General features: G+C 54.5%; 1 protein-coding gene across 8 annotated transcripts in view; it reads right to left on the minus strand.

Moving 5' to 3' along the window:
• Positions 1-1,341: 1,341 nt before the first annotated feature.
• Positions 1,342-24,603, minus strand: part of MTHFSD (methenyltetrahydrofolate synthetase domain containing) — a 32,961-nt gene continuing 9,699 nt past the window's right edge. Inside the window, exons 1-9 of one of the 8 annotated variants that reach the window (XM_067020306.1) lie at positions 23,448-23,539; positions 21,796-22,028; positions 19,825-19,928; positions 18,963-19,076; positions 16,774-16,887; positions 13,933-14,023; positions 10,863-10,975; positions 10,478-10,603; positions 1,342-5,105 (exon numbers count right to left, since the gene is read on the minus strand). In XM_067020306.1, the coding sequence (XP_066876407.1) occupies positions 4,629-5,105; positions 10,478-10,603; positions 10,863-10,975; positions 13,933-14,023; positions 16,774-16,887; positions 18,963-19,076; positions 19,825-19,887 (1,098 nt within the window). In that variant the 5' untranslated portion in view covers positions 19,888-19,928; positions 21,796-22,028; positions 23,448-23,539 and the 3' untranslated portion in view covers positions 1,342-4,628. Of the gene's footprint in view, positions 5,106-10,477; positions 10,604-10,862; positions 10,976-13,932; positions 14,024-16,773; positions 16,888-18,962; positions 19,077-19,108; positions 19,226-19,824; positions 19,929-21,465; positions 21,549-21,795; positions 22,029-23,138; positions 23,214-23,447; positions 23,552-24,603 lie in introns of those variants that run through there. The other 7 variants (XM_059045106.2, XM_067020311.1, XM_067020307.1 and 4 more) reach the window with 7 other exon arrangements.

Raw genomic sequence — 24,603 nt, forward strand, 5'->3', positions numbered from 1 at the left:
GAAGTTTTGGAAGAGTCCTCTGCAAGCCAGGTGCTTCCTGGGAGCCTGTGGGAGGAGGCAGGTGGTAATGGGTGGCAATGCTCCCCAGGAAAACAAGAGGTGGAGGGAAGGATCCTCAGTTTTGTTCCTTTGGCAAAAAGGCAGAAAGCTTCGTCTTATAACGATCATCTGGCCCCAGTTCCGTAAAATCCAGTGCAAAGGTTTCTCAGGCTTGGCCAGTAAGGGTGCTGGGATGGATTGTTGATGTCTGCTATGAGTGTGGGTGTGGGTGTGGATGGAGAGCTGGATCTGCCCCATGTTTACCATCCCTGGACCCGATTACTGTTTCGTTCTTTCTTTCTATCTATCTATCTATCTATCTATCTATCTATTTATTTTTATGTTTTGCGGTACACAGGCCTCTCACTGCTGTTGTGGCCTCTCCCATTGCAGAGCACAGGCTCCGGACGCGCAGGCTCAGTGGCCATGGCTCACGGGCCCAGCTGCTCCGCGGCACGTGGGATCCCCCCGGACCGGGGCACGAACCCGCGTCCCCTGCATCGGCAGGCGGACTCTCAACCACTGCGCCACCAGGGGAGCCCCTGTTTCTTTTTAAATGTTGCTCTCATCTGACATTTTATCTTCTCTCCAATATCTCTTCACCAAACATAAACTCTTTTGTGGTTTTAGCTACACGGGCTCTCTTTTCTTGGGTAGTTTTATTCTCAGCCTTTTCTATTTGCAGTCTTGTGTCATCGTGTTTCTTTCTGCTCATGCAGCATCTGGGGGAGGTCTCTGTGAGCGTCGCTGGATGGGAACCAGGAAGGCCAAATGATGGCCGAAGGACAATGGGAGGGCAGACCTACAGAACCCCTGCCTTAAGAGTCTGGGAGGGCTGGCTCCCACACGCCCTGGCAGCTTAGGGGCTGCTGGGGAGGGTGGGGTGTGAACAGCGCTATCCCTGCCCCTCTGCTGGTAGAGAAAGTACAGTCATCCCTTGGTATCTGTGGGGGACTATTTCCAGGGGCCTCCGTAGATACCCCAATCCACCGATGCTCAAGTCCCTTATATAAGATCGTGTAATACAGTCGGCCCTCCATATCCACGGGTTCCACATCCAGGACTCAAAATTCGCAGTTGGGTGAACCCACGGTTGGCGCAGAACCCGCAGGTGTTGAGGGTCAACCGTAATGCGGAGAAGCGGGCAGGGTTCCTGGGGGAGAGGCCAGGGTCCAAGTACCCGCTTTACCTCTGCCTGGGCCTGGAGCTCCGAACAGGCCCACCGCACCTTCTGAGAGCAGCTGTTTCCATTTGTAACGGTCACCCAGTCCAGAGGCCAGTTTTAGAAGTAGGAGACACGTGTTGTAAAGCTTATTTATCTTAACATTCCAAAAACGGCTTAAGTAATACTAAATAAAATCATTTATGCATAGTGACAAATTTTAGAAAAGAACACACAGAAATTTCGATGCATAAAAACACTGGTTAATGCCGTTGCTTGGAGAAGCATCCCGCAGACAGCTCATCCTGGAGGGCTCGTCTGGATTCCATACCCACCGAAAGCTTACATTCCAAGAGACGTCCAGGAATAAGTTCCTCCTTAAATTCGGGGCCCTGCCCATCCTTTATTAACCCAACATTAGAAAACATTCTCTTCTATTATCTCCAAATTACTTCATTTTTATGTTTAGATATTTAATTAGCCTGGAACTTATTTTTACGTGTGCTGTGACTTAGAAATAAATCCAAGCTGCTTTATTCACCCTTCAAAACAACAAATCTAGAGGAGGTCCTATCACTATGCCCACTCACAGCTGAGCATGTGGAAGTTCAGACAGGAGGTACCAGGCAGCAGCAACACCGAGGCTCTCGGCCGAACCTGTGTGATTCTGAAGCCCGTGCTGTTAATCCGAGCTGTGTTTTAAAACCGCACAGAGGAAAGACTGGAAGTAAATAAGAGGCAGTGTCAAGGCTGCTTAAGTGGTGGGGTGAGGGGTGACACTCTTTGTACTTCTGATATCCCCAAATTTCCAGAAAGGATAAGTTGACTTTTATAAACAGAAAACAATCTAAGTGACGGTGAGCAGTGAGCCTTAAAACAGAACGTTACAACCGTTCAGGCCTTAGAAACAAACATCTCAACCCTCTCGTTGTAAAGAGGAGGATGCTAATGCCTGGAGAGGCTCCATGGCTTGCCGGCAACACAGGAACCGTCAGCAGACACAGTGAAGCCCCAGGGCCAGCGCTCGCCACGCAGAGTTGAGGGTGGCGGGAACCTCCTCGCATCTGCAAGCCAAACTGCGGCGCCAGTCGGGAAAACACAAGATGCGACCCGGGAATCGTGACAAATCCACTTAAAAGGGGTTCATACAGTCTCAGCAACTTGTCGAGTGCTCATTTTCCATTATTTTCTTTTTTTTTTTTTTTTTTTTTTTTTTGTGATATGCCGGGCCTCTCACTGTTGTGGCCTCTCCTGCTGCGGAGCACAGGCTCCGGACGCGCAGGCTCAGCGGCCACGGCTCACGGGCCCAGCCGCTCTGCGGCACGTGGGATCCTCCCGGACCGGGGCACGAACCCGTGTCTCCTGCATCGGCAGGCGGATTCTCAACCACTGCGCCACCAGGGAAGCCCTCCATTATTTTCTAATATGCGAGTGATACAATTATGATGCAGACAAATACTCAGGAGCTTGGAGAACGGAAAGCGGGGCCCGAGCGCCCCCCCCCCCGGCGGCGCTGCGGACGACGCCGGCTCTGGGGCTGCTGAGGCGCGTGGAAGGAGGCGCGCAGGCGATACACCCGGAGGGCTTGTATTTCAGGCCCTTGGTCCTAGTTTCCCTCATCCTAACCTCCTGTCCACAGGTATTTCGAAATGATGAATGCACTCAGATTATCTGTATAGCAAGACATGGGACTATCCTGGCTGAAAGTGGCAGAAAACCCAGCGCTCTGGCTCAAGCCGGAGGGATCATCGCTGACGGGCACAGCTCAGCGGCCGAAGGTGCCGGCGCCAGACTCACCGGACCCCGGCCGCCGGGGACCCAGCCGCGCCCTGGGCTCTGACGGAGCCCCTCACGTTGGCGCTTCTCCTGAGTTGCCGTTTATCAGCAGGTGGTGCTCACAGCTGGGGCTGGGGCCCAGTGGGGAGGAAAGGCAGGGACAGGCTCACTTCCTGCCCTCCTGCAGCACCGCTCCAATGGTAGCAAGTCAACGATGGAAACATCAACCCAAACTGAACAAGAACACGCCAAAGACAGGAGGCATTCTGGAAAAAACGGGAAAACCAACCGCAACGGAGCAAGGAGTTCAGGTACCAGGTCGCTACTCTGGACTGGGCAGTCCGTCAGCCTGGGAGGGTCAAGCTGAAACACAAGCGACAAAACGAAACCAGCCAAGGGACGGGGGTCGGGCAGAGAAAGAGTGAGCCCGGAGGCCCTCCCGCCTGGCCTGCCCTGTGCTAAGATATTCTACGCCCTGGTTTTGTTCATGACAACGTGGAAAGAGTCTGCATTTAACCGAGCGAATCTAAGGATCAAATTCTCTTTCCAAAGCCTCCACCGCATTTTCACTGTAAAACCAACGAGAAAATGCTTTGCCAAAGGGAGACAGAGAGCCTTGAGAACATTATCTTCAAAGTGCAGGCAAGGCCTGCCCCTTGAGGCATAATAATGGGTTTAAAACCTGCTCAGTAAGACCCTCTGGTGAAAAAATAAAAATATCCAGTGCATATACATTTGAAAAAAAAATGAAATCTCCACTTAAATGCTTATCTTGACTTTTCACCCAGGATCAACTGCAAAAGCACTTCTGTTTAGAAAGCACAGTTCAGCCAAAATCCAGGTTGATTTTCAGGAACAGAGAAATGGAGGGAAAGAAAACATACGACAGTGGACAAATGGGTGTGTGAGCAGCTGTCCGGCCTCGTGTGTGACGTAGGCTGGGGCAACTCATCGAAAGCCGGGGTCTCCCAGACACAGAGCTCCCTGCTGTTCAGGGGCAGCTGGCCGAGAGCAGAGGGCGTTCACCCCGAGGGAGGAGGCTGCCTGGAAGGGCACGCGGAGGCGACAGAGGTGAGACCACACAGCCGAGGGCCCATGTCAGATTGGCCTCCGCCTCTGACGCCAGGACTGAGATGTGACAAGCAGGCTGTACCCTGGGGACTGAAGCACCGGCTTCTGCGAGCCGGACGCATCTCTTCCCGTCTAGCAGTGCCAGGCCAGGGAGCCGGGAGCACCAGGATGGCTTCTGGTTCTGAGCCGCCACGCCTCTGCCTCTGGTGCTCTGTCCACGTCTCTCAATCCCCCACGCCTCTCAAGTTCAAAACACAGACTCCCCTCCCCTCAATTGCAGTCAGCATTTACTCCTACTTGTTTATTGCCCACTCAGTCCCCTAAACCAAGACACCAGCAGGGCTGTGACATCCACCAGGCTGAAGGACCAGGACAAGCCAAAGCCTGAACGTGGACCTTTCTAACTTCAGAAGACGGGAAGCATATTACGGCCGACTTCCCCGCTCCTCAGGAGATACCAGGCAGCAACCGAAGCTCTGACTTCCTGGAGAGGACTGAACTCAAAGCAGCTCGTGCAGCAAAGCTCCACCACATCCCGCTGTGCTGGGCTCTGAAGTTCACCGGGGGCCAGAACAAGATGTCACGGGTCAGGGTGCGGCTCTCCAGCACGGCCACCCGCCGGGCCACTGGCACCCTGCTGCCTGGCCAGCGCCACCTTTGCTGTGTTGGCGCCCAGACAGAAGCCCTGCAAGCGGGAGACGGCCTGCCGGGCCTCAGCCGGGTCCCGGTAGTGGAGGAAGGCCCTGCGCTGCGGCCCCTGCCAAGTGAGCCGTGAGGGCGCCGCGCCCCGTGCGCTGAGGGCTCGTTTCAGCTCACTCACCCGGGCGTCCCGGGGGAGGTTCCCAACGTAAACAGCGCAGGAAGGCACATCCTCCCGCTGCACGGAGCCCGATTCCAGCGAGGGCAGCGCCCGCGGGCTTCTGACGGAGCTCAGGGCGGCCCGGGCACCGGGAGGGCTCCGGTGTGTATCCCGAAGGGTGACGTCCTTTCCGGCCCGCTCCTCTCGGCAGCGCAGGCTTCTGAGGACTGGCATTTTCCCCATCATCTCACAGCTGATCTGAAAAAGCAAGGCAGTTCCGGCTACTCTTGAGGCGTCCAAAAGGGACCGTGACTTGCTCACAAGGGGGAGAAATCAGTCACTCAGGGGCCTCCGCGCCACATGCTCGTGGAAGCCTCCGTTCACCCAGGCCAGCCGTCTCCATCTCTGCCTCTCTGCGTCCGCCCAACAGGCCGTGGCCGCTGGCAGGAACCCGACGGCTTTCTCCGTTTTTCTGGGGCCAGAAGGCAGAAAACCAAGGCTTCCTATGCAGAAGGCGAAGAGCTAGGGACTTCCCTGGCGGTCCAGTGCTGGGGACTCTGCCTTCCAAGGCAGGGGGTGCAGATTTGACATGCCTCGCCGCCAAAAAACCAAAACATAAAACAGAAGCAATATTGTAACAAATTCAATAAAGACTTTAAGTCCACATCAAAAAAAAAATTCTTAAAAAAGAAGGGGAGGAGCTAAGATCACTAGTCTGAGGGTTACAGGGTCACAAATGGCAACCGCCCTGGCGAACCCAGGATAATGGGGCGGTTTCTGCTTCCACAACTGTCTCCTCTCCGACCTACGCCTTTGGGTGGGATGAGGTCTTTAATGGGGCCGTGGGGATCTCCTTCTCAGCCTCCCCCCACCTCGCACCCCTTAATTAAGGGCCAAACCCATCCAGACCTCTGGGAAAAAGCACAGACAAGGCGAATGCGAAACAGAATGCTACACGGAGAACACTTTTCTAGCAAAGGGTGGTCAGGCTGCAGAATAACGAACCCCACTCACAGCGTTACGCCTCAAAGAGAAAGACTTGTACACAAAGGACACTCTTGGCTTTTTGGTCAAATTGATCAGCAAGTACCTCCTGAGCACCCACAGCAATGGAGGTGACAGAAGGGCCCCGATACTCGAGGTGAAGCCTGAACAGGACACCCACGGCTCCATCCCGTGGGGCAGGGGCACTGGGGGCTGAGCCTGGGGCAGAAGTGGTTCATGTCTCTTAAGGAATCCCAAGGCAGAAATGAAACAGAAAGCCATGCTTAGTTCTTTTCAAAAATTCATTCTTTAGAGATGCTTTCTGTCTTCTCTTTGGGGCACAAAGCATGTAAATGATCAGTCACCAAGGGAATTCCCTGGCAGTCCAGTGGTTAGGACGCCATGATTTCACTGCTGAGGGCATGGGTTCAGTCCCTGGTTGGGGAACTAAGATCCCACAAAGCTGTGCCGCATGACCGGAAAAAAAAAAAAAAAAAAATCAGTCACCAAGAGGCAAGCAACGGTCCAAACACGGGCTTCCCACAGACATGGGCGCATCAGAACACAGATCAGCACACAACGTGGACAGCTGTAATTTTTCTACAAAAATAATTCAACTAGGACCAGTGTTCTCAATATTTTCAGAACCCTATGTAACTTAGGGCAATGGTTCTTATCCTTGTCAGGGTGTCAGGGACCCTGGAGAGAAGCTGGGGTTCCCTCCCAAGAAGGGCTCCACCACAATTCTCTGTACAACTTCCCAGCATCTGTTCGAGGACCTACAAACCGAAAGAGGCACAGAGGTCCCAGGCTGAGAATCAATGGACTAGCATAAGATTAGAAGAAACACGAACACCTAAGCCCCGCCAGGATCTTCTCACAAACCTACAGGCTCCGGATCCTCATCAATGCCGTCCTGGCTCTCTCTCCCAGCGCTATGCAGACGATGCTCTCCACCGCAGCAAAGCCTTGCCTGGGGGCCAGAGCCCTCCTCAGCCAGATGCTGCCCTTGTCCCCGGCACAGCCGCGCCAGGAGCCTTGCGGGGGGCACCCGACCTCTCGGGTCTTCAGAACGGAGCACACGCTTAGCGCAAAGAAAAGCTCCCTCCTTCTCATGTTTCCCATTGTTGAGATACAAAGAGAAAAGCAAAAACCACGTCTATGCCACAGAGACGCCCACAAGATGGAGCCACTCCTCCGGATCAAAGGGGATTTTCCTCCACTTGACCCTCTGCCATCTCCTCAACTGACGCATCTGAAGGGGGTTAAACGCACAGGCCGGTCCTCCAGGGGCTCCGGTTCCCAGAGGCAACGCGAGCCGGGCCGCCCCCGCTCCCCGCCACACCCCTCTCCTGCCTTCCTAAGGGGTTCAGATCCTCGCATTCTTTCAAAGTATCTAGGAGCAAATTTAAACCGGTCATAATTAGATTCTTGGGGGTTTCTTAAGTTACCGGATCTAGCACTGAGAAAGAATGCTCGAATCTAAAACTATAATTACAGTCAGAGAAAAAGTGTGACTATGTCCTGGTGTGAGAGGCTGAACGTTACCCCAGTCCAGCAGCGGGAGCCACCGGGCCACACCTCCTGGGAAACACCGCGCGTCCGCCGAGCCCGCCGTGGCCCGACGAGCACCCCCGAGGTGCCCGGTGGACCCACAGGGCCGCCTCAGGCAGAGGTGCGTGTTCTCAGGAAGCCTGACGCACGGGCTGAGGCTCCACGCTCAGGCAGCAGAAATCCACGCGAAAACGTGTGGGGAGCAGACACGTATCCCCAGGAGCCACCTGGTCGCAAGCTGGCGCGCGCACAAACTGCAGTCAGCTGCAGGACCAGGAGCGCCTCCGGCACACACCGGGCACCGAGTCCACGGCACCGCCACGCTGGCGCACACCGAGCGATCTTGGGAAACGGAAACACAGAAATGCGAGGCTTTTACGTCAAGCTGCTCGTCTGGAGAGCAGTATGTTCTTTGGAGCAACAAAGCTCAGTGTCAGCTCCCTCTCCACGCCACTCCCACCCCGTGAGTTCGAAAGGACAAACCTCCCTCACCACGAGGGGGCCTCTGCCACCGTCCCAGCCATTTGCCACCTATGCGCCCCTCGTGGGATGGCGTAGGCTGACTGTGGCCCCGGAGCCGACAGGCTTCTGAGGGCCAGGTGGACGGGCTGGACACCCACACAGGGCCCACAGTGCTGCTCTCTATTTTTCCTGGCTGGCAATTAGGAACGTTTGTTAGGTTTTGTCTCTTTGCCACGTGAAATGAAAGATTTTGCTTGTTAATCAAGCAAAAAAATGTATGCCCTCCTGTAACTAATCGTACCACTGAAAAAGCAAGTATAAAGCAAAATTGATTTTTCCTGTACGCTACGATCCCTTTTTGCTGAAGCATGCAGATGGCAGTCGTTTGTAAATATATGTTCCCTTTAGAGGTTAAATTAAACCTGTCCCCTAGAAATCCTCACTAAGTCCAATACAATCAGAAATCTGACTCTCGCGGCGTCTGCTGCCAACGCAAGAAGAAGACACTCTGCTCTAACCTCCCTCCGCCACGCGCTGGGGTTGCACTCTGGGGTGAAGTGCTTTTCTTCCCGGTCCTCACTTCACCGGACCGGAAGATAAGGTACTTGGGAGGGACGGCCTCACTCTGCGACGGCAGGGTGTGCCGCAGCAGCTGCGGCCAACGCCGAGCAGAAACACTGGAAGTATTTCTAAGGAGAACTACAGCTTCCATACGAACCACGCTAGTCTCTCGCAAGGCTCCGAAGGTGGGTCGAGGAGACCTACTGTCCGAAGTGCCTGGAGCTGGAGACAGAGTCCATATCAGATGGGTCTACGGGCTCGGGCAGTACTCACATTTCTTGAGAAGTTGGAGCAAAGGCTGGAAAATCAAGTGCTGTACAGCCTTTGTGTATTAAGAATGAGTTTTTTAAAAAGCATCACGTTTTGTACCTATTTCAAAACATTTCACGAGGGCGAGCTACAGTGCTGAGAAGAACAAGGGGATTCCGGATACTCCAGTGACCCAGACAAGAGGCAGATTCCTAGCGTCTGGTCCCTACGGGAGGAGTCTACGGGCGGAGCATCACAGAGGGACTTCCCGGGATGTGCCAAGCAAAGAGCCCGCCTGCAACAGCGCTGAACCGCCCCCCCCACCTCGTCCAGTCTTGGGTGGCGTCAGGGACTGTGGCCCCAGAGTCAATGAAAACGCACTCTGGCCGCACACACAGCAAGGCCGAGACAGAAACCCCAGGGGCCGGAGAGAGTCCTTGCCCTCACAGGACCCATCCCTCTGCATGGGAGAACTGAGAACACAGGACTCAAAATAAGAAATGGCCTTTGATGAGCTAGGGGTTCTCGCCAAGGCCTCACTAACGATTAGCATCCTTCAGGAAGAGGAAGAATAAGCCGACGTCCCGACGAGCGGACTGAGATGTCTCGGGAAGCTGCGGCTGAATTTGGTTTCCTTTCATCTCAGAGGGATTATATTCATCTAACACAACTCACCACCGAATTTGCCGCCTTCTTTGTATTTTTCTTGTTAAAATCTGCAGACTGTAACCACGGCTACTCGCCAAGGCAACCAACTCTCTCTCTCTGGAGGGGCCCCCAGAATCCTCCCAGCCTCGCTGCGGCCCCCCCGTGACGCGCCCCCGGCCGTGTGCTCACCTCTGAGCACAGCCCCCTAGCCCCCGCGGCCTGTGGGCCAGTCGCCGCTCAAAGGGAGGCTGTGGGCCTGAACCCGAAGCTCCGACGGTCCCGAGGGAGGTGTGAACAGTCGTGACGGGCGCTGCGGCCCCCTCCCTGGCGCTCAGGGTGCACGTGGACGGTCCCGCACCCCACCCCAGGGTCTCCGGGTGTGGGGAAGCCCTCAGGCTGCGGTGAGAGCACAGGGCTCATCCCCGGAGGTGGGTGCTGCTGATTCCCAGGCCCACAGGAAGAGCCTTCCGGCTCTGGATGACTCAGGTTTAAGGAATGTGAAACATGCACAAACAGGCTAATTTGACCAGGCGTTTCCATCCAAACAGAGCACAGCTCCTCCAGTTTTCTCAGTAACTCTGGCTGTTTACCAGCAGATGGCATCGTAACCTACAGGTTGGCTTCTGAGGTCAAACTCCGACTGCAGACCAGTCTGCGATACACGCCCCTGCCTGTTCTGGAGATAAAGGTCACCATGGCATCAGCTTACGAAGGCTTGGGTACTGCCTCCTACCCAACTCAGCTCTACATGGAGACGCAGATGGCAGTAAGAAAGTCTGGGTTTGCAAAAGGCAAGACTGATGATTAGGGCCGTGCGTAGCTGGGGCGGCACAAGACAGTCCTGAGAGGTGAAAGCCAGCTGGCAAACGGGCTCAAGGCATCAGCTCTCCTAGCTGAGTTGGTCACTTCCCACCGCCTACAGCTGGTGTCGTGTACAGACTTTGAACCCTGCCCGCTCGTCAGAACCAGGAGGTTTGCAAAGCAGATTCTCCAGCCCATGCTTGGAGACTGTGATTCAGAAGCAGAAACGTTCAGCAACTCATGCATGACTCTAACGCAGAGCCATGCAGGCCTGGGGACAGCTGCCATGCCCGACAGAGAAGGCAGGGAAAGAGGAGGTGCCTGTAAGCCACGGGCCAGCGCTGGCCTCGCTCCGCAGCACGGTGACCCACCTTGGACCACACGATTCCTGTTGGCTTGGGGCGCTCACACCCCGTGGTGATGACTCGAGTTGGAGTGAGAATGTAGTCCACGGTGAGGTCATGCTCCTCAAGGAGTGTTTCAGGTATGTCGACAACCTGGTCAAACAGAAGCGGGTGAAGGAGCCGACCGGGGCACGGCCCCAGCTGTGCTCGCTGCACCGCTAGGTGGAAGTACGCCGTCCCCCAAACCCACCACGGGCAAGGCCGAGCTGCCGCAGCAAGCGAGCCCAGCCTGGCTGAGCGACGCCTCGGGCCGACGAGGGCGCGTGGAGGGAAGGCAGAGGCCCCGCCCTGCCCCGCCCTGCGCTGGGCTCTCAGTGAGCAGCAGCTCTGCTGGCCTGTCCCCAGGAAGCACCTGGCAGTCGTGGACGATGGTGACCACCGGCGTCCCCTGGCTGACGGCGCCCATCGACACCATCATGGCGTATTCGAGATCGGCGTAGCCTTCTCCCTTCCCGATCCTCCAGCCTAAGAACAGCGCAGAGAATCGGCGTCTCTGTGGGGTCTGAGGAACCACGCAGGACTACATTTCTCATCGTGGACTCAGGGGTTACAGAGGAAGAGCCACACGCAGTGGGCACAGGGGTTAACACACAGTGAAGTGAGCTTGGAGCCTTTTAAACACAGAGACCTCTCCTTTACCAAGGAAACTGAGCTTGCATTTATGTGCGCTTTACGTTTACGTTTAAGAGTAGTGAAACAGTAGCTTTCAAAAACACTAAGAACAAATTCCTACTAAAGGCAAATCTTTTTCATCGTAGAGGGAAAGCAGAAAGTCTAAATCAGGGACATGGCTGTGAGACGGCACAGCCCTGCCTTGCAAAAGCACTAAGGACTCACCCAGTGCAGCCCCACAGCCTGGAAGGAGGCGGTTTAAGCAGCACTAGGGCTATGTTGCAAATTCACAAATGCAGCACAAGAAAAGGATTCATCATCTGAAGCTGAAGGACAAGCTAAGCAGGACAAAAGAACGCAGGACAGTGGACGTTAGCACGCCGCTAGCTCCCAGCCGAATCCCGTTACTCTTCTCGGTAGGACGCCCAGGCCAGCCAGGAGCTCTGACTTCTACGTAACGTCAGCATCATCACCAAGCCTGTGAGCGCCATCACTCACGCGTCCTTGTAAGATTCAGACCTGACTGAGCTACTTTTACAGTGAAAAGCCTTCAACCGTGCATGCAAAGAAGCAAGAGAAAGACAATTCAATAGCAAAACGGCGAAGGGTACAAAGAGTCCAGAGGGAGACAGGCGGACGGACAGTGAACACAGGAGAAACGTTCACGCTCACCCCAATCAGGTGCAAACGAAGAGGCAACTGTTCACTATCAGACACAAAAACTGAGGCGGGATAATTCTAGCTGTTAACAGGAGAAGAGGGAGAGAGGCAAGCAGATGGCGTGCGGATGTGAGGTGGGCACACTTTCTGGTGGGTAATTTGGCCACATCCACCAGGATTCAAAAACCCTTTGGTCCGGCAATTCCTCTCCTAGGAATCATGCCACGGGGAGTCCTCAAAGGTACCCCCAGAGCATATGATAAGACTACCCCTCATTCTGGCGCCATCTGCGAGGGCAAGACGGAAACCGACACTGGCGATACCTATAACTGCCTATCAGTCAGGGCGGAGGAGCAGGAGGCCCCCTCTGTGCCGACGGGCCGAGGCCGCGGAGACGCAGGCGCAGCAGCAGGGCGCAGAGCTCTCAGTGCGGAAACTGAGCAGGATGCACACGCAGCCCCCACACAGGACACCCGCGATGCCTGTATCTCACAGCACAGACGCGGACACTTCTGTGGGCGTCAGGGGACGGGCAGCGGGAAGTGGCCAGGCAGGCAACGCTTTCTGTGCCGTCCACATTTTATCCACATTTTTTAAGCACACGCATGGTGGTTTTGTTGTTTTAATTAGGGGGTTATCTACACAGTGACAGTTATAAAACATTGTTTTCTTTTTCGTACATCCTGAACTAAAACAGAAAACTCCTGATGCCCTTTTAAAAGAAGAAGTCTTTGCTGCTAACTTCCCATGGCCAAAAGAGCACAGCCCAGGTCCCGGCACCTGGCCTCAGGTCTCTGGAAGGACAGCCCCAGACACGAGCAGGCCGTGCTACGTGACCACGGCACACCCCCCCCTCCGTCCTGCTCCGCCCGCCTTGAACACACCGGGCACGCAGGAGCTAAACCTGAGGCCTCTTCGGAGGCCGCCCTGCTCCAAGCTGGCGAGCCCCTCCTCCGAGCCCACCGACGCCCACCCCGGCTTCTGTTTGCAGCGCTGAGCACACCGTGTTATAGTTCAGCTCTCACGTCGGCCCCTCCCACCCACGCAGGACCCAAAGCAGAGCCCGCTCAGTGCCGGCCTGGCAGCTGGCACACAGCGGGCACACGGGTGCTCATGTGCACCCGTCCCTGAGGACACCGGTAAAGCGTCTGTAACTGTGAATACACGGACAACGAGGACTGAAGACCGTGACATCTCACTCCTAAGCATCTCACACAGCAGCTAGAGCAGCAGCTGGGAAAAGACTAAGTTTAAGGTGATGGTATTAAAGGCCAACGTTTAAAACACGACGCTTGGGGCTCAGAACGAATGATCTAGAGCACCACTCGCCAACTGTTCATTCGGAACCTCTACTGAAGGAAGAACTTGGCTTTGGCCGATTAACTTCCAAAGGGAGATCTGAGGATGAGCACGTCAGGACGCTCTCTTGGAGGGAAGGGAGGAGAGAGAAGGCCTTCCCAGCGAGGGTGGGGGCCCCAATCACAGCACACAAGCGCAGCTCTGCAGCGTGCCCCTCCTGCCGCAGAATCGGCAGCTCGCTTCCAACAGCACCCAGCTGGGCCTGGGGCAGAGCACGGCAGAGAGGAAGAGGCCCCAGGGGATCCCAGAGACGAGTCCTGAACGTGGCTCAGCCCAGGGCAGAGGCTGGCCCGGTGACCGCCCTGTCCCTGCTCACAGGCTTGCGGGGTGAAGCTCCAGGCCCCGGAGGCAGGCTCAGGACACCCCGCACTGTCCAGGAGGCTGCTGCTTCACAACAAAAAAGGAGCTTCAGAACACAACGTTTCTCCACTTCCTGGAGGCTCTCCAAAACCAACTCTTGACAGACGCACTGCAAATAAATTCAGCTCCAGTTCCAGTTAACTTAAGAACAGAGGGGAAATCTTTCACCGCCTGAAGAGAGATGCTCTCACTTTATTTCTCCTGTTATGAAAAGTGAAAATGCTGTCAAGGTGTTGAGTGGGGCTGAGACTGGGAGGGACCGAGCCAACTCTTCAAAGTGAGTGACAGACACCGCGGCTCTGCAGGCCAGGCGCGCATCCAGAGAGCTGAAATTACTCACCATCGATGTCTGAAAGGTGACCGGAGCGCCGGGGGAACATCAGGCTGCAGGCTGAGGGGTCACATCCGAGAGTTTCTGTTCTTAATCTTACCTTGTTCAGAAACAGCCACGGACCCCACCACCACTAAGTCCACAAGGACCCTGGAATCCAAGCCCACGGGAGTGCTGTAGTTCCTCACGCCCTGCGGACAGACACGCGGCCTGAGAGCTCCCTGGCAGAGAGGCCACCCGTCTCATAACCCACGGGGAGATGCGCTCAGGGTCTGAGCGGCCTCCCGAGCGTAGCCAGCACGTGCACCATCCCACAGCAAACACGCAGCGGCACGGAAGCAGCGGCTCAGGAAAACCATGGGTCAGAACCATTTTCAGACAATTCCCCACGATTCTTCCCCAGGAAAGACATCAGGGGGAACTGACAGCACAATGACTAGGATATTCATTTCATAATATTCAACAAATCATTTTCCTCCAGAGGCAGGAGAGCACAGCGATTAGAATACAGGCTCGGGAGTCACAAGGCACTGGGTCCAGATCCCTCTCCTCTGAGGCCTCAACAGGAGGAAACTCTCTGAGCTGCGGTCCCTTCCTCTGTAAGACAGGAGGGACACCAGACCTGCCTCGTCCGACACGTTGGAATGAAACGACAGAGCGCAGGAAAAGCGTCCAGCGCGTAAGACGTGGCCGTGCAGCGTGTGTGACGTATTAGTTCACTGTGAAACACCGGAGGCCTCTCTCTGCATGAACAGCTGACCACTCCTCACATATTAATTATCCAACCAAAAAGCACCCAAAGCACAGCCACTTATGCTAACGAACGGAGGCCCGTGTGCAAAGCACAGGGAGGCTCCTGTGGCCGTGATTCGGATAAGGGGAGACAGGGAGACCTCGGAAACGAGAGTAGGATGCTGCACGGCCCAGTACCCGGCAGCGGTGGTCGCCGCATGTGGCACGGCGCCCTGTCGACAAGCACGCGACGAGTCCCTGCAGGATCGGGACCACGACTGGGGCCTCTCAACCATCAAACCGCAGTCATCGGCCCGTGGTGCCCCCCCTGCAGGAAAGCGTGTCTTTCGTTAAGCTCACAGCGGCCACGCAGGCGGCCCTCGTGCCCGCGGCCCACGGCCTCCAGCCTGTTTCAGCGGGCTTGGCGCCTGGCAGCCCTGGGGAGCGCGCACCTGCCTGGGGTTTTCTGTGCTGTAACCTGTCGGGGCCCCCCTGCTCCCGGGGGCTCAGCCTCAGCTGCTGTCTGAGCAGACACAGCGTGAGCGACCAGGAGCCCCCCTGGCTCTCCAGAATCCTGTTCTAGTCCAGTAAGAGCCGCCGGATAGCAGAGGCGCGCGTGGGGCAGTTAGGAGACCTCTGCCTGCCCGGGGCGCTCGCCGGGGTCAGAGAGCAAATACACAGACAGCGGTGGCACACACAGGTGGCTGGGGTGTGACAGGAGCAGGGGGCTGAGGCGCAAACTCAGAGTCTTATCTGCCAAGAAGCAGCCTACATCACAGTCTCCTACAATGACATGCACGGCGGCAGCACTTCACCACTAAGCTTTGGCAACCTAAACGATGATCGTACTACATTTGCATCTGCACTAGACGTGGCTTTAAGAGTCTCTCTCTCCTTTGCCATGTTTCCTCTGCCACAAAGAAAACAAAAATCTTTGGTTTCCTCTGCGCCCTGTCATTCTGAGCTTCATGGCCCTGGATCTCTGATTTCCAGCCGGTATCTCATGATATAACAGAGCCCAAACACAGTTCAATCTGTATGCACGTTCAGTTGTGAGAGCTGGTCTGCCTTTACCCTGGCTGGGACCAGCCAGCGCTGGCACCTCACAGGGCCTCCCGGCAACAAGCCCCAGGTCGGTCACCCTTCAGAGGGGAGTGGAAAGCTGTCAGCGGTGACACAGACCCCACTGCGCCAGCACCACGGCCGTGTCCGACCTGGACCTCAATACACGGAAAGGGGCTGCTGCCCTTCCTGTCCGGAACCTGCGGATTATAACCGATCACATTCCCTGCCGGCTCTCGGAGGTATGGGCTCAGATCTGTGGCCACGACCACCAAGTGCAGGGGGTCACGGGCTGGGCACCTTGAACACTGACCAGAACCAGGGTCAGCTCTTCCTTTCCTGCATTTATTTTCCCTTTGTTCTTTTCCCTACATGTATTTTATTATCTTACTTTACTATATGTATTTCTGTATGCCACATCAAATTCTACTTTTGCAACGACAGGTTATCAGTAAATAACGATAAAGCATTCACTTTTTATACACTAGACTTAAGTGGAAAATCCCTTTTTAAAAGGAATATCTTGATGCCCTATTTCTTCTTCCCACCGGATTAGGAATCAAATGACCTGGGGTCAACTCTAGAACTCTGAAAAGTCACCAAATTCTATTTCTTCATCTATAAAATACTAGACATATTCCATTATACGGCACTCTAATGTGATATTCACACACTGGTTTTACGGCATTGTGAGGCAGTGAAGAAAATCATATTGCTGAATCCTTAAGCCATTATTACTCTAGCACTTGGTGACGCAATTTCCAACTGAACGTATTTTGGAAATTCTACCCTGTGTCCCCATTCGCTCTGGTGGCATCTGAGAAAATGCTACAGGGCACTGAACAGCATCAAAAGCTAACACCAGAGGGCGCCAGAGCACCGGAAAACTGGGCTTCCCTTTTCTTTTCTAACGCGGTGAATTTACTACTTACTACTCAGCTTAGTGCAAGAGAAAAACCGAGTCACAGGCAGTTTTTCTAATTGGCTTCCGTAATGACAAGATTGCTGAATACTTAACATCACTCTTCATTCGGCTTTGTTAAACACAGATTTCAACTCTGGCCGATTTCCACTGTTCTAAGTCACCGGAAGTCACCGCTGAGAACGGTTCTTCCCTGTGGCCGGCGGCGTCGCTTTTCAAACTTACCTGGGAGGTGGCACATTTTCTCAAGATGTCTTTAGTTGCCCCGGGGGGTGGTGTGATCTTATTAAACAACCCCGTTCTCAGTCGTGGTGTTGGAACCAACAATGTTTTTTTGCTCTTTTAAAAGAAAAGACAATCAATACATTACAAAATTTAAGATGCGAACTTTCTTGTGTATATTTTTAACATTTCAGGAACAGAAGCAAGTCACTACTACCTGCATTTTGGGGTGTGTGCCAAGGAGATGAGTTGTTTTGCAAACCCAAGTGAATAATACAGGGGGCCGACCTCACTTGAGCAGCTGCACTAGCCTGCCTCAGAATAAAGGGGCAGGGGGTTTGTAAAACTTGCCGACTCAACTCCACTTGCCATTCAGAAAGCTTACAGGTGAAAATGACAACGCAGACCCAGGTGACGCCTGTTCTCAGGCAAACTCCTGCCATAGCCCTTCCGTGCCGTCTACTCCCGGCACTAAGCGCTCTCCAGGTGCAGGGATGTTGTATCTTGAAGCTGGCATTACACAGCCACATTAAAAACACTGCCCCGCCAAGCGCTTAACATCTAGGGTGCTGCTCAGTAAATGACAGCCTGGGAGGCCAGTGCTCGTGACAACCAGTACTTTGTATCGATCTGTGTTGGTAACCGTCTTCTTCTATTTAGTTCTCCAATATCTACTGCGAGCCCCAGGGCAGGGGTTTTCAAAGTGGGGGCCCCCGGCCAGCAGCATCAGCAGCCCCTGGACACCCGTCAGAAGTGATCAGAAGCCCTGTGGGGTCCAGCAACCTGCTTTAACAAGCCCACCTGGTAATCCTGATGCGCAAGAAAGCTGGAGAAACAAGGCCCGAGAGCGCCGCTGCAGATTATACAGGGCCGGGCCAGGAGGCAATCATAAAATTTACAAACTCTTTCATGTAAAAAAATCGCATGATTTACTTTTCGTGCAGGAGGATGACAGCCTGAGACCAATAAAAGACCTATAAAAACACAGTGTGGCTTATTTAAATAAAGGTTTTCCACCCCAAGAAGAGGACTTCGGCAAAAGTTACGAGTACGTGCTACTCTCCTCTCGAGTGGGACAGAGGTGGGTGATTTTGTTTGTGGTCTCCAGACCCTGGTATACGGCACACGACCCTGATCGCCCCGTGGCTGTGGGCCAGAGTGCCCTGGGGAGCTCTGAGGCTCACCACTCGAGTACACTTCCCCTCGAGCCTGACTCCGGGCCGCATACCGGCAAGAGTCCTCGAAGCGCCTCAGGGCTGCCGACTCACAGCCAGCGTGCTCAGGCCCAGCGATCTCAAAGCTCCACCGGGGCGTTTACTACGAACAGGTTCTAGAACCGAACGAAGCTCTGGGGTCAAGCCTGGGAAGCTGCGCCACCAGCTGTGACCTGCGGCCGCGTGCATCGCTATCCCTGCCGGCCGAGGTATGCACGTTCCCACACGGGATGAAAGGCGCCCGCAGATCGAGGGCTCTCAGCAGCTGTAGGGAAACTGAGTCGCCCCCCGAGGCCTGGCGGCACACGCAGCAGAATCCCACAGACCCCGCACCGCCACACACAGCACTACACTCACTGAAACGCTGTTTTGTTTCAGCAAAACAACATCAGCCACTACATTAAGTGAGTGCTGTTGTCTCAATTCTACTGCTTTTATAGTTTTGTTTATATGTAATTTACATGTTTACTGTGGTTTGACAGTCACATAAGATCCTGAGCATTATAATTTATGCCAAGTTTTATGTTTATACTTATTAAATTATAATAAATTGAAGCAACCCTGGGGGAATTTTTCTTCTTGAAAAGGGGCCTATTATATCTAAGTTAAGAAGCACTGTTCTAATTCATATATTCTGGGGACTCATTTATCAGATCTCTTACTCATGGGTTATCAAGTTTCAAAGAATTACAGTATTACAAATGTAGCAGATGAAATATACTGTAATCATTCGCTTCTGGAGCGGTACATTAGAATCGGGATGCCTCAAAGTCACGGTTTCAAAGTCTTTTCTCTTTGAATTCAGGGGTGTTCAGGACTTCTGACCCAAGACAACGGAAGAGCTCTGGACTGTCCTGGAAAAAACAACTCCAAGGACACATTCTGCCCTGGAGGGAGTCAGGAGCCCCATCTTGGCCAGCCGCCCGGGGAAGGTGCGTCGCTCGGTAGCCAGGGCTCAGGCTCAGGGAATGGGATTACCTGCAGCGCCAGCAGCCGGACGCCTTCCAGCGGTTTATCAGGGTCCACTTTAACTTCCCGCGCTCTGGCAAAAACCTCGAGGGCTTCGATGTTTTGGCAAGCCAGAGAAGAGCCCTGGTTTGGCAGACAGACAGAGGCGCACTTACGCTGAGGACGAGGAAGCGGGCGTTTTTCTGGGGTGCGTCAGGGGTGACTTTAATGGTTCTGGCCATTTTCTGGGGTGCGTCAGGGGTGACTTTAATGGTTCTGGCCATTTTGAACGCCTGCAAACGTGGGAAATGCTCAGCGGCCCGAGAGGCACCCTGTTTTTAAATGCAAGTGCACGTCACTAAGAGGCCACCACCCTGGGCCACCCTCAGCCTGATGCTGCAGCACCTCCCCCAGACAGGTGCGGGGGCCGATTCCGAGACCAGGCCTGGGGTCACCCGAGAAATGTCTAAGGAAGCAGCCGGGTAGAAAGGGCCGAGAAGCCAGCCTCGCTGGCCGGGGCTCCCTCTCAGAGCACGTCGCTCCTCAGGAGCCAAGTGTGTGAAAAGGCACAACAATCGAACGCTTCCAGCCAGGAGACATGTTTCACTGTGTACCAAACGGGGAACAGTAGCCTTAGCACCTCCGCATGGCAAGATGCAACCCACCCAGCCACCCTGCACAGAAAGGCAAGCGGTGCTCGAGCGTGAAGGTGAAGTAACCCGGTGAAGGGCATCTCAAAGCGTGAAAGCGCCCCGGCCGGCTGGTTCGGGTTCCTCGCCACTGTTCACCGAGCTCAAGCCCACCGTGAGGCCGGGCGGGAACTGTGTTGCTGCTGCCACGCGTTTAGGGGCGCCCTGCTCGCACTGTGAGCGCCCCGGGAGCGCTTCAGTACCTTGAAGTTGGGAATCCTGTGATGAACAGGCCGGGGGAAATCAGCCACATTCCGCGCCTCCATGCAGTCCCACACCTGCCCGCGGACGTCCTGCTTGGAGACACCTACGGCAACAGAGGCGGTGACCGATAAACTCGCAGACAGGAAGCCCACAGCGCAGCAGCTCCAGGGCCCGGCGCCCCCCGCCCCCGCTGCACCCCCGGCTCTGCCCTGCCAGACACAACCTAGGGCTTCTGAGCCCTACATCGAAAAACTAGGGTCAGTGATAAGTTTTTCCACCTCAATAAACTGCTAGAGTCCAAACACAGTGTAAATCCAACGTAACCCAAGGGTTTAATTAAGCGAGTTCTAAGAACCTGCAGCAGCGGGAGAACAAAAGCAACCCAAGCCGTGGACCCAGGCAGTCCTAACTCCTCAGTGGAGACAGGAGTTCTGCTCAGTTAAGGCTCTGCGATCTCACTCTCAGTCTAGGGGTCTTGAGACAGCTAGGATTACTTCACTCCTGCTGCAAGTCCTGTTCGCTTCTCTTAGACCTAAGGGATTCGTAACGCAGCTACTATTCTGGATTATGAACTACAATCCCCTTTATTGCGGGGATCTTTATTCTAGACCTCACTTTGGTAATGGAGTTTTAGGCAACAAATATTCCTTAATGACGTGACTGGGAAAGTCCTAAGAAAATCCGCATGAACCATGTGCCCCTCTTGGAATGGAGAACTATGAAAAGCAGTTTCCAGTTAAGCAAGAAAAAATAAAATCAGCACACTCATATAAACAATTTTAAAATAGTCACTGAATTTTTGTTTTTCTTAGTCCAAAAGGATATCCCTGCACTCGTACAGAAGTTTGTTTTAAATCACTTTGGTGTGACGGGGCACCTCTTGTCACCCAGGCAGGAAAGAGGGGCAGGTTCAACCCCTCAAGTCCTCAGTCTCCCCTATGTGAGTGGAGGCTGCTCAAAAGCAACACAAGGGAGCAGCCCCACAGCCAGAGAGAGCTGCGAGCCGCCAACCTGGGTGGTGGCATGTGGCTGGCAGCTGGCTTCTCACCATAAACATGTATGAATCGTGTGGCTTTGAATCTTGTGAATAAATTACATTTTAAAAGCTTAATTCTTTGGTAAACGGAGTTTTAAAACATGCAAAGGCATCTCTAATGAAGAGCCTCTCTCCTCACTGTCTGCCGAGTACCAGGTCCCTTCCCCCAAGGTAATCAGTGCACCTATGTGTTCTACTGAATTCTTCCCCAGGCACCTCAGACTTCTCACGGGAGACACTCAATTCTTGCCCTCATCTTTCCCTAAGAGGCTGTGCTAAACATGCAGCGACATAAACTGCTTTGAACTCTGCTATTCGCTTGCTATCTTGCAGATTGGTCCATGTGGTATACAAAAGCATCCTCATCCTTTTCTGCAGCTGCACAGTTTTCCACGATGGGGGCAGGTCAAATTTTACTCAAGACTGATGGGCAACAAGTGGTTTGCAACCTCGTTACTGATGTGGCCTTTACAGCCCCTGCCCGTTTCACAGCGATTTGTTAAACCTCTACATGTCATTTCAAGGTGATAAGGGCCAGAGCCAAAGGTTTCCACTGCTTATGCCCACAGGCTAGACATAGCTTCCCTTGGAACAGCACCCATACCAGGCCCTTCAGAACCAGACCCCAGAGCTTCCTGGACTTCCTGCAAACACTGCTGGTGCCTCTTGACTCTAGCTGTGCTTCTGAACCACTGCAGAAATCAAGAATGTAGCACAGGGAGATCAGCTCGGTGCTCTGTGACCACCTAGAGGGGTGGGATACGGAGGGTGGGAGGGAGGGAGACGCAAGAGGGAGGGGATCTGGGGACATACGTATATGCATAGCTGATTCACTTGGTTGCAAAGCAGAAACTAACACACCACTGTAAAGCAGTTATACTCCAATAAAGACGTTAAAAAACAAACAAAAAAAAGAATGCAGATTCGAGTGTACTTAGGGAACACGCGTCTCCAAAGACGCAGCCAAGACGACACTACTGGTGGCCTGGGTAGGGCCAGGCAGGCAGTTTCCAGCGCTTGGCTTGTTCTTTCCTGCTGGGAGCTCTGCATCTGCTGGCCTCCGCTGGAAAGTCTGTTCTGCTCCCTGTCCCTCACTCTCCAAGGCCCAGCTTGGGCACCACCTCCAGGAAGTCTCCCCTCCACGCTGTTCCAGTGCCCCAAGGATCCCTGGCACAGGGTGTGGAATGAGCTGCAAAGCTCTGCCGGCCACTTCAGCCTCATCTCGTCACCCTCACATCGAATTCAACAAGTGGCCCAACCATGTCGGCCCCTAGCCCCACACACGTGTCCCCCTGTCTTTTTCAGGCCTTTGTACCTCCTCTCCTCCCCTCCCCTCCCAGGTTCTCCCTCTCCTCTCCCTTCAGGCCTAGCTGAGACGCCGCCTCCCCCAGAAAGCATTCTGAGTGCTCGCTCACAGACAGACGTCCCTCCTTCAGGACCCTCTCCCCTTGAGGAACCCAGAGCACACTCACTGCTTGTTTTTTCAAACAGAAACCATTACATCGACACAACTAGTAAAAGGCTACTACATTGATCACTTTCCCTAACGACCCAGACGTCCAATGACATCCGCAACACTGTGCACAGCGCTGTGTGGGACACAAGAGATGCAGGCATTGGGGCCCTTGCTTCGGAGTCAATAAATCACAAACATCCGAGTGACTCCCATTTAGAAAGCAATGGGCTAATTGCCAGGGGAGGGAGATAATAAAGGCAGGTTCTTGCCCTTGGAAAGTTACCAAAACATGGGAAATCATTAGAATAATAAAAGGCGACATATAGTAATGTGAGAAATGCCAACAGGTCAGCCTGGGTCTCATTCCTTCCACCTCCAGCCCTGAGGTCACTCCTGGCATCTCCGAAGGTCTTTGTCACCATCCCGCTGAACTACCGGCACCTGTTTACTGTGCTGTTTCCATGCTACCCAGACAGTACGGGAGGAGCGGATTTATTCACGGTTGTCGAACTACGCTTCAACAGACCCTGGGGCACCGACAGCCATAGTAACACCTTTGCCAGGCAATTCTGCAATCGATAACCAAAGCTCAGGAGCTCTGGGGCGAGCCTCCCCAAGGTCTAGGGAAGGGCCTGGGGCAGCCTAGGTCTCGGAAACCATCCGTTTAGAGGTCTGTGATGCAGCACCCCAGCGTTTAGGTTAAACTGCCTTCCGGTCGTGCCCCAGCCAGCAGCTGCGAGCCTCCGTTTCTCCTGCTGTAAAGAGGACGTGCGTGATACGGGAGACACATCTCACGCGCGCGCACGGACAGTACCACGTACCCAGAAGATGGCCTCCCCTTCCTCTTCCCACCTGCTCCACTGACAAGTGTCGGGTATCCGGGTCCCAACCCGCCGCAGGTTCCACCCCGCACCCGGCTCCGACCCCTCTGAGGCCCCGCCCGCCCCTCCACGTCCCGCCTGCCCAGTCCCCGGGGACCCTTCCGCCTCCGCCTCCCCGTCCGTCTCTCAGCCGCCCCTCCGCCTGCCCGGCCCGTCTCTCAGCGGCCCCTGAGGGTCCACGCCCGTCTCTCAGTGGCCCCTCCGCCTCCCCCCCAAGTCTCTCAGGTGGTCCCTGCGGCGGCCCCTCACCCGCCCTCGGCTCCATGGCGACGCCGTCAGCGCGCGACACCTCCCCCAGCGGAGCCCGGCGCGAAGTGACGACACCTGCACGCGCCCTGCAGGCGCCTGCGCACTGGCCTTGGGTGGGGGTGGGGGTGGGGGTGGGGGCGGTGGCGTAGCCGCGGAGGCCTGGTGGGAACGTTCCGTGGCGCGCAGGCGCGTGCGGCTCCGCGGGCCTTGAGGAGGGAGGTGGGCGTGGGGCCTGAGAGTTTGTTCTCTGAGCCGGCCAAGCATGGAGCCCGTGCTCCGACGAGCGTTTGCCGGGCGCTGGGGAGCTACCGAGTGAACAACCCCTGGCCTGTCGGAGCCCACTGCCAATTCAAACACAGCTACCTCCTCTTCTATTCCCCAGAGGCCCCCTACTCCGGGAAGCCGGCCTGGATTGCGCCTCCATGCCGCGATCCCTCTCCTGTGAGACCGTACAAACGTTAAATGCCACAGTTTATTTCCTGTTCCCTGACTTCCCCCTGCATCATCTACACACACACACACAGCCCTCTTAAAGTGCTAAACAAATAAATAAATAATTCTAATAACAAAGGCTGGCTTCGGAGAAGCTAGAAGATTCCCTTGCCCCTGGGGAGCCGCTCTGCTTCATTGGGTCCTTTACAGGCCCCCTAGGGCCTCCCTTGCTTATCGTCACCGTGAGACCCGGTGGTCACTTTGAGGCAGGACGGTGATTCCAAGTCTGGTGTATTCCCTGCGGCTCAGAACACCCATCCCACAGTCTGCAAATTCGGTGAAAAACATATAGCCTCCTCAACTCTTTCTCTCCCTGCCCTGTCAACAATCAAAGCCCAGAGAGCGGTCGCTTCTTGCAGGCTCTGAAAACGAATCCTTTTACCCTACTGGGTTAATTACAGGCTTGCAAGTTGGTGGTATAAGAAACCAAAATTTCATAGACATTGAGTCATCTGTTCAGAAGTCATGCCTTCGTGCATACGCTATTGACTGTGTATATATAGTTATGAAATTACATAAATGTATGTTTCCATATAGACTACTTATATAGAAGTTTGTATTTTAACTTTTTAAGTTGACTCTAATTTCCAAGACGCTAACCCTAATCTCAAAGAAGCAGCAGATCAATGGGCTAAGAGATCCCGATTCTCTCACTTGTAGCTGA

The sequence above is a fragment of the Kogia breviceps genome, chromosome 18, assembly GCF_026419965.1.
Source record: "Kogia breviceps isolate mKogBre1 chromosome 18, mKogBre1 haplotype 1, whole genome shotgun sequence".
NCBI classification, from domain to species: Eukaryota; Metazoa; Chordata; class Mammalia; order Artiodactyla; family Physeteridae; genus Kogia; species Kogia breviceps.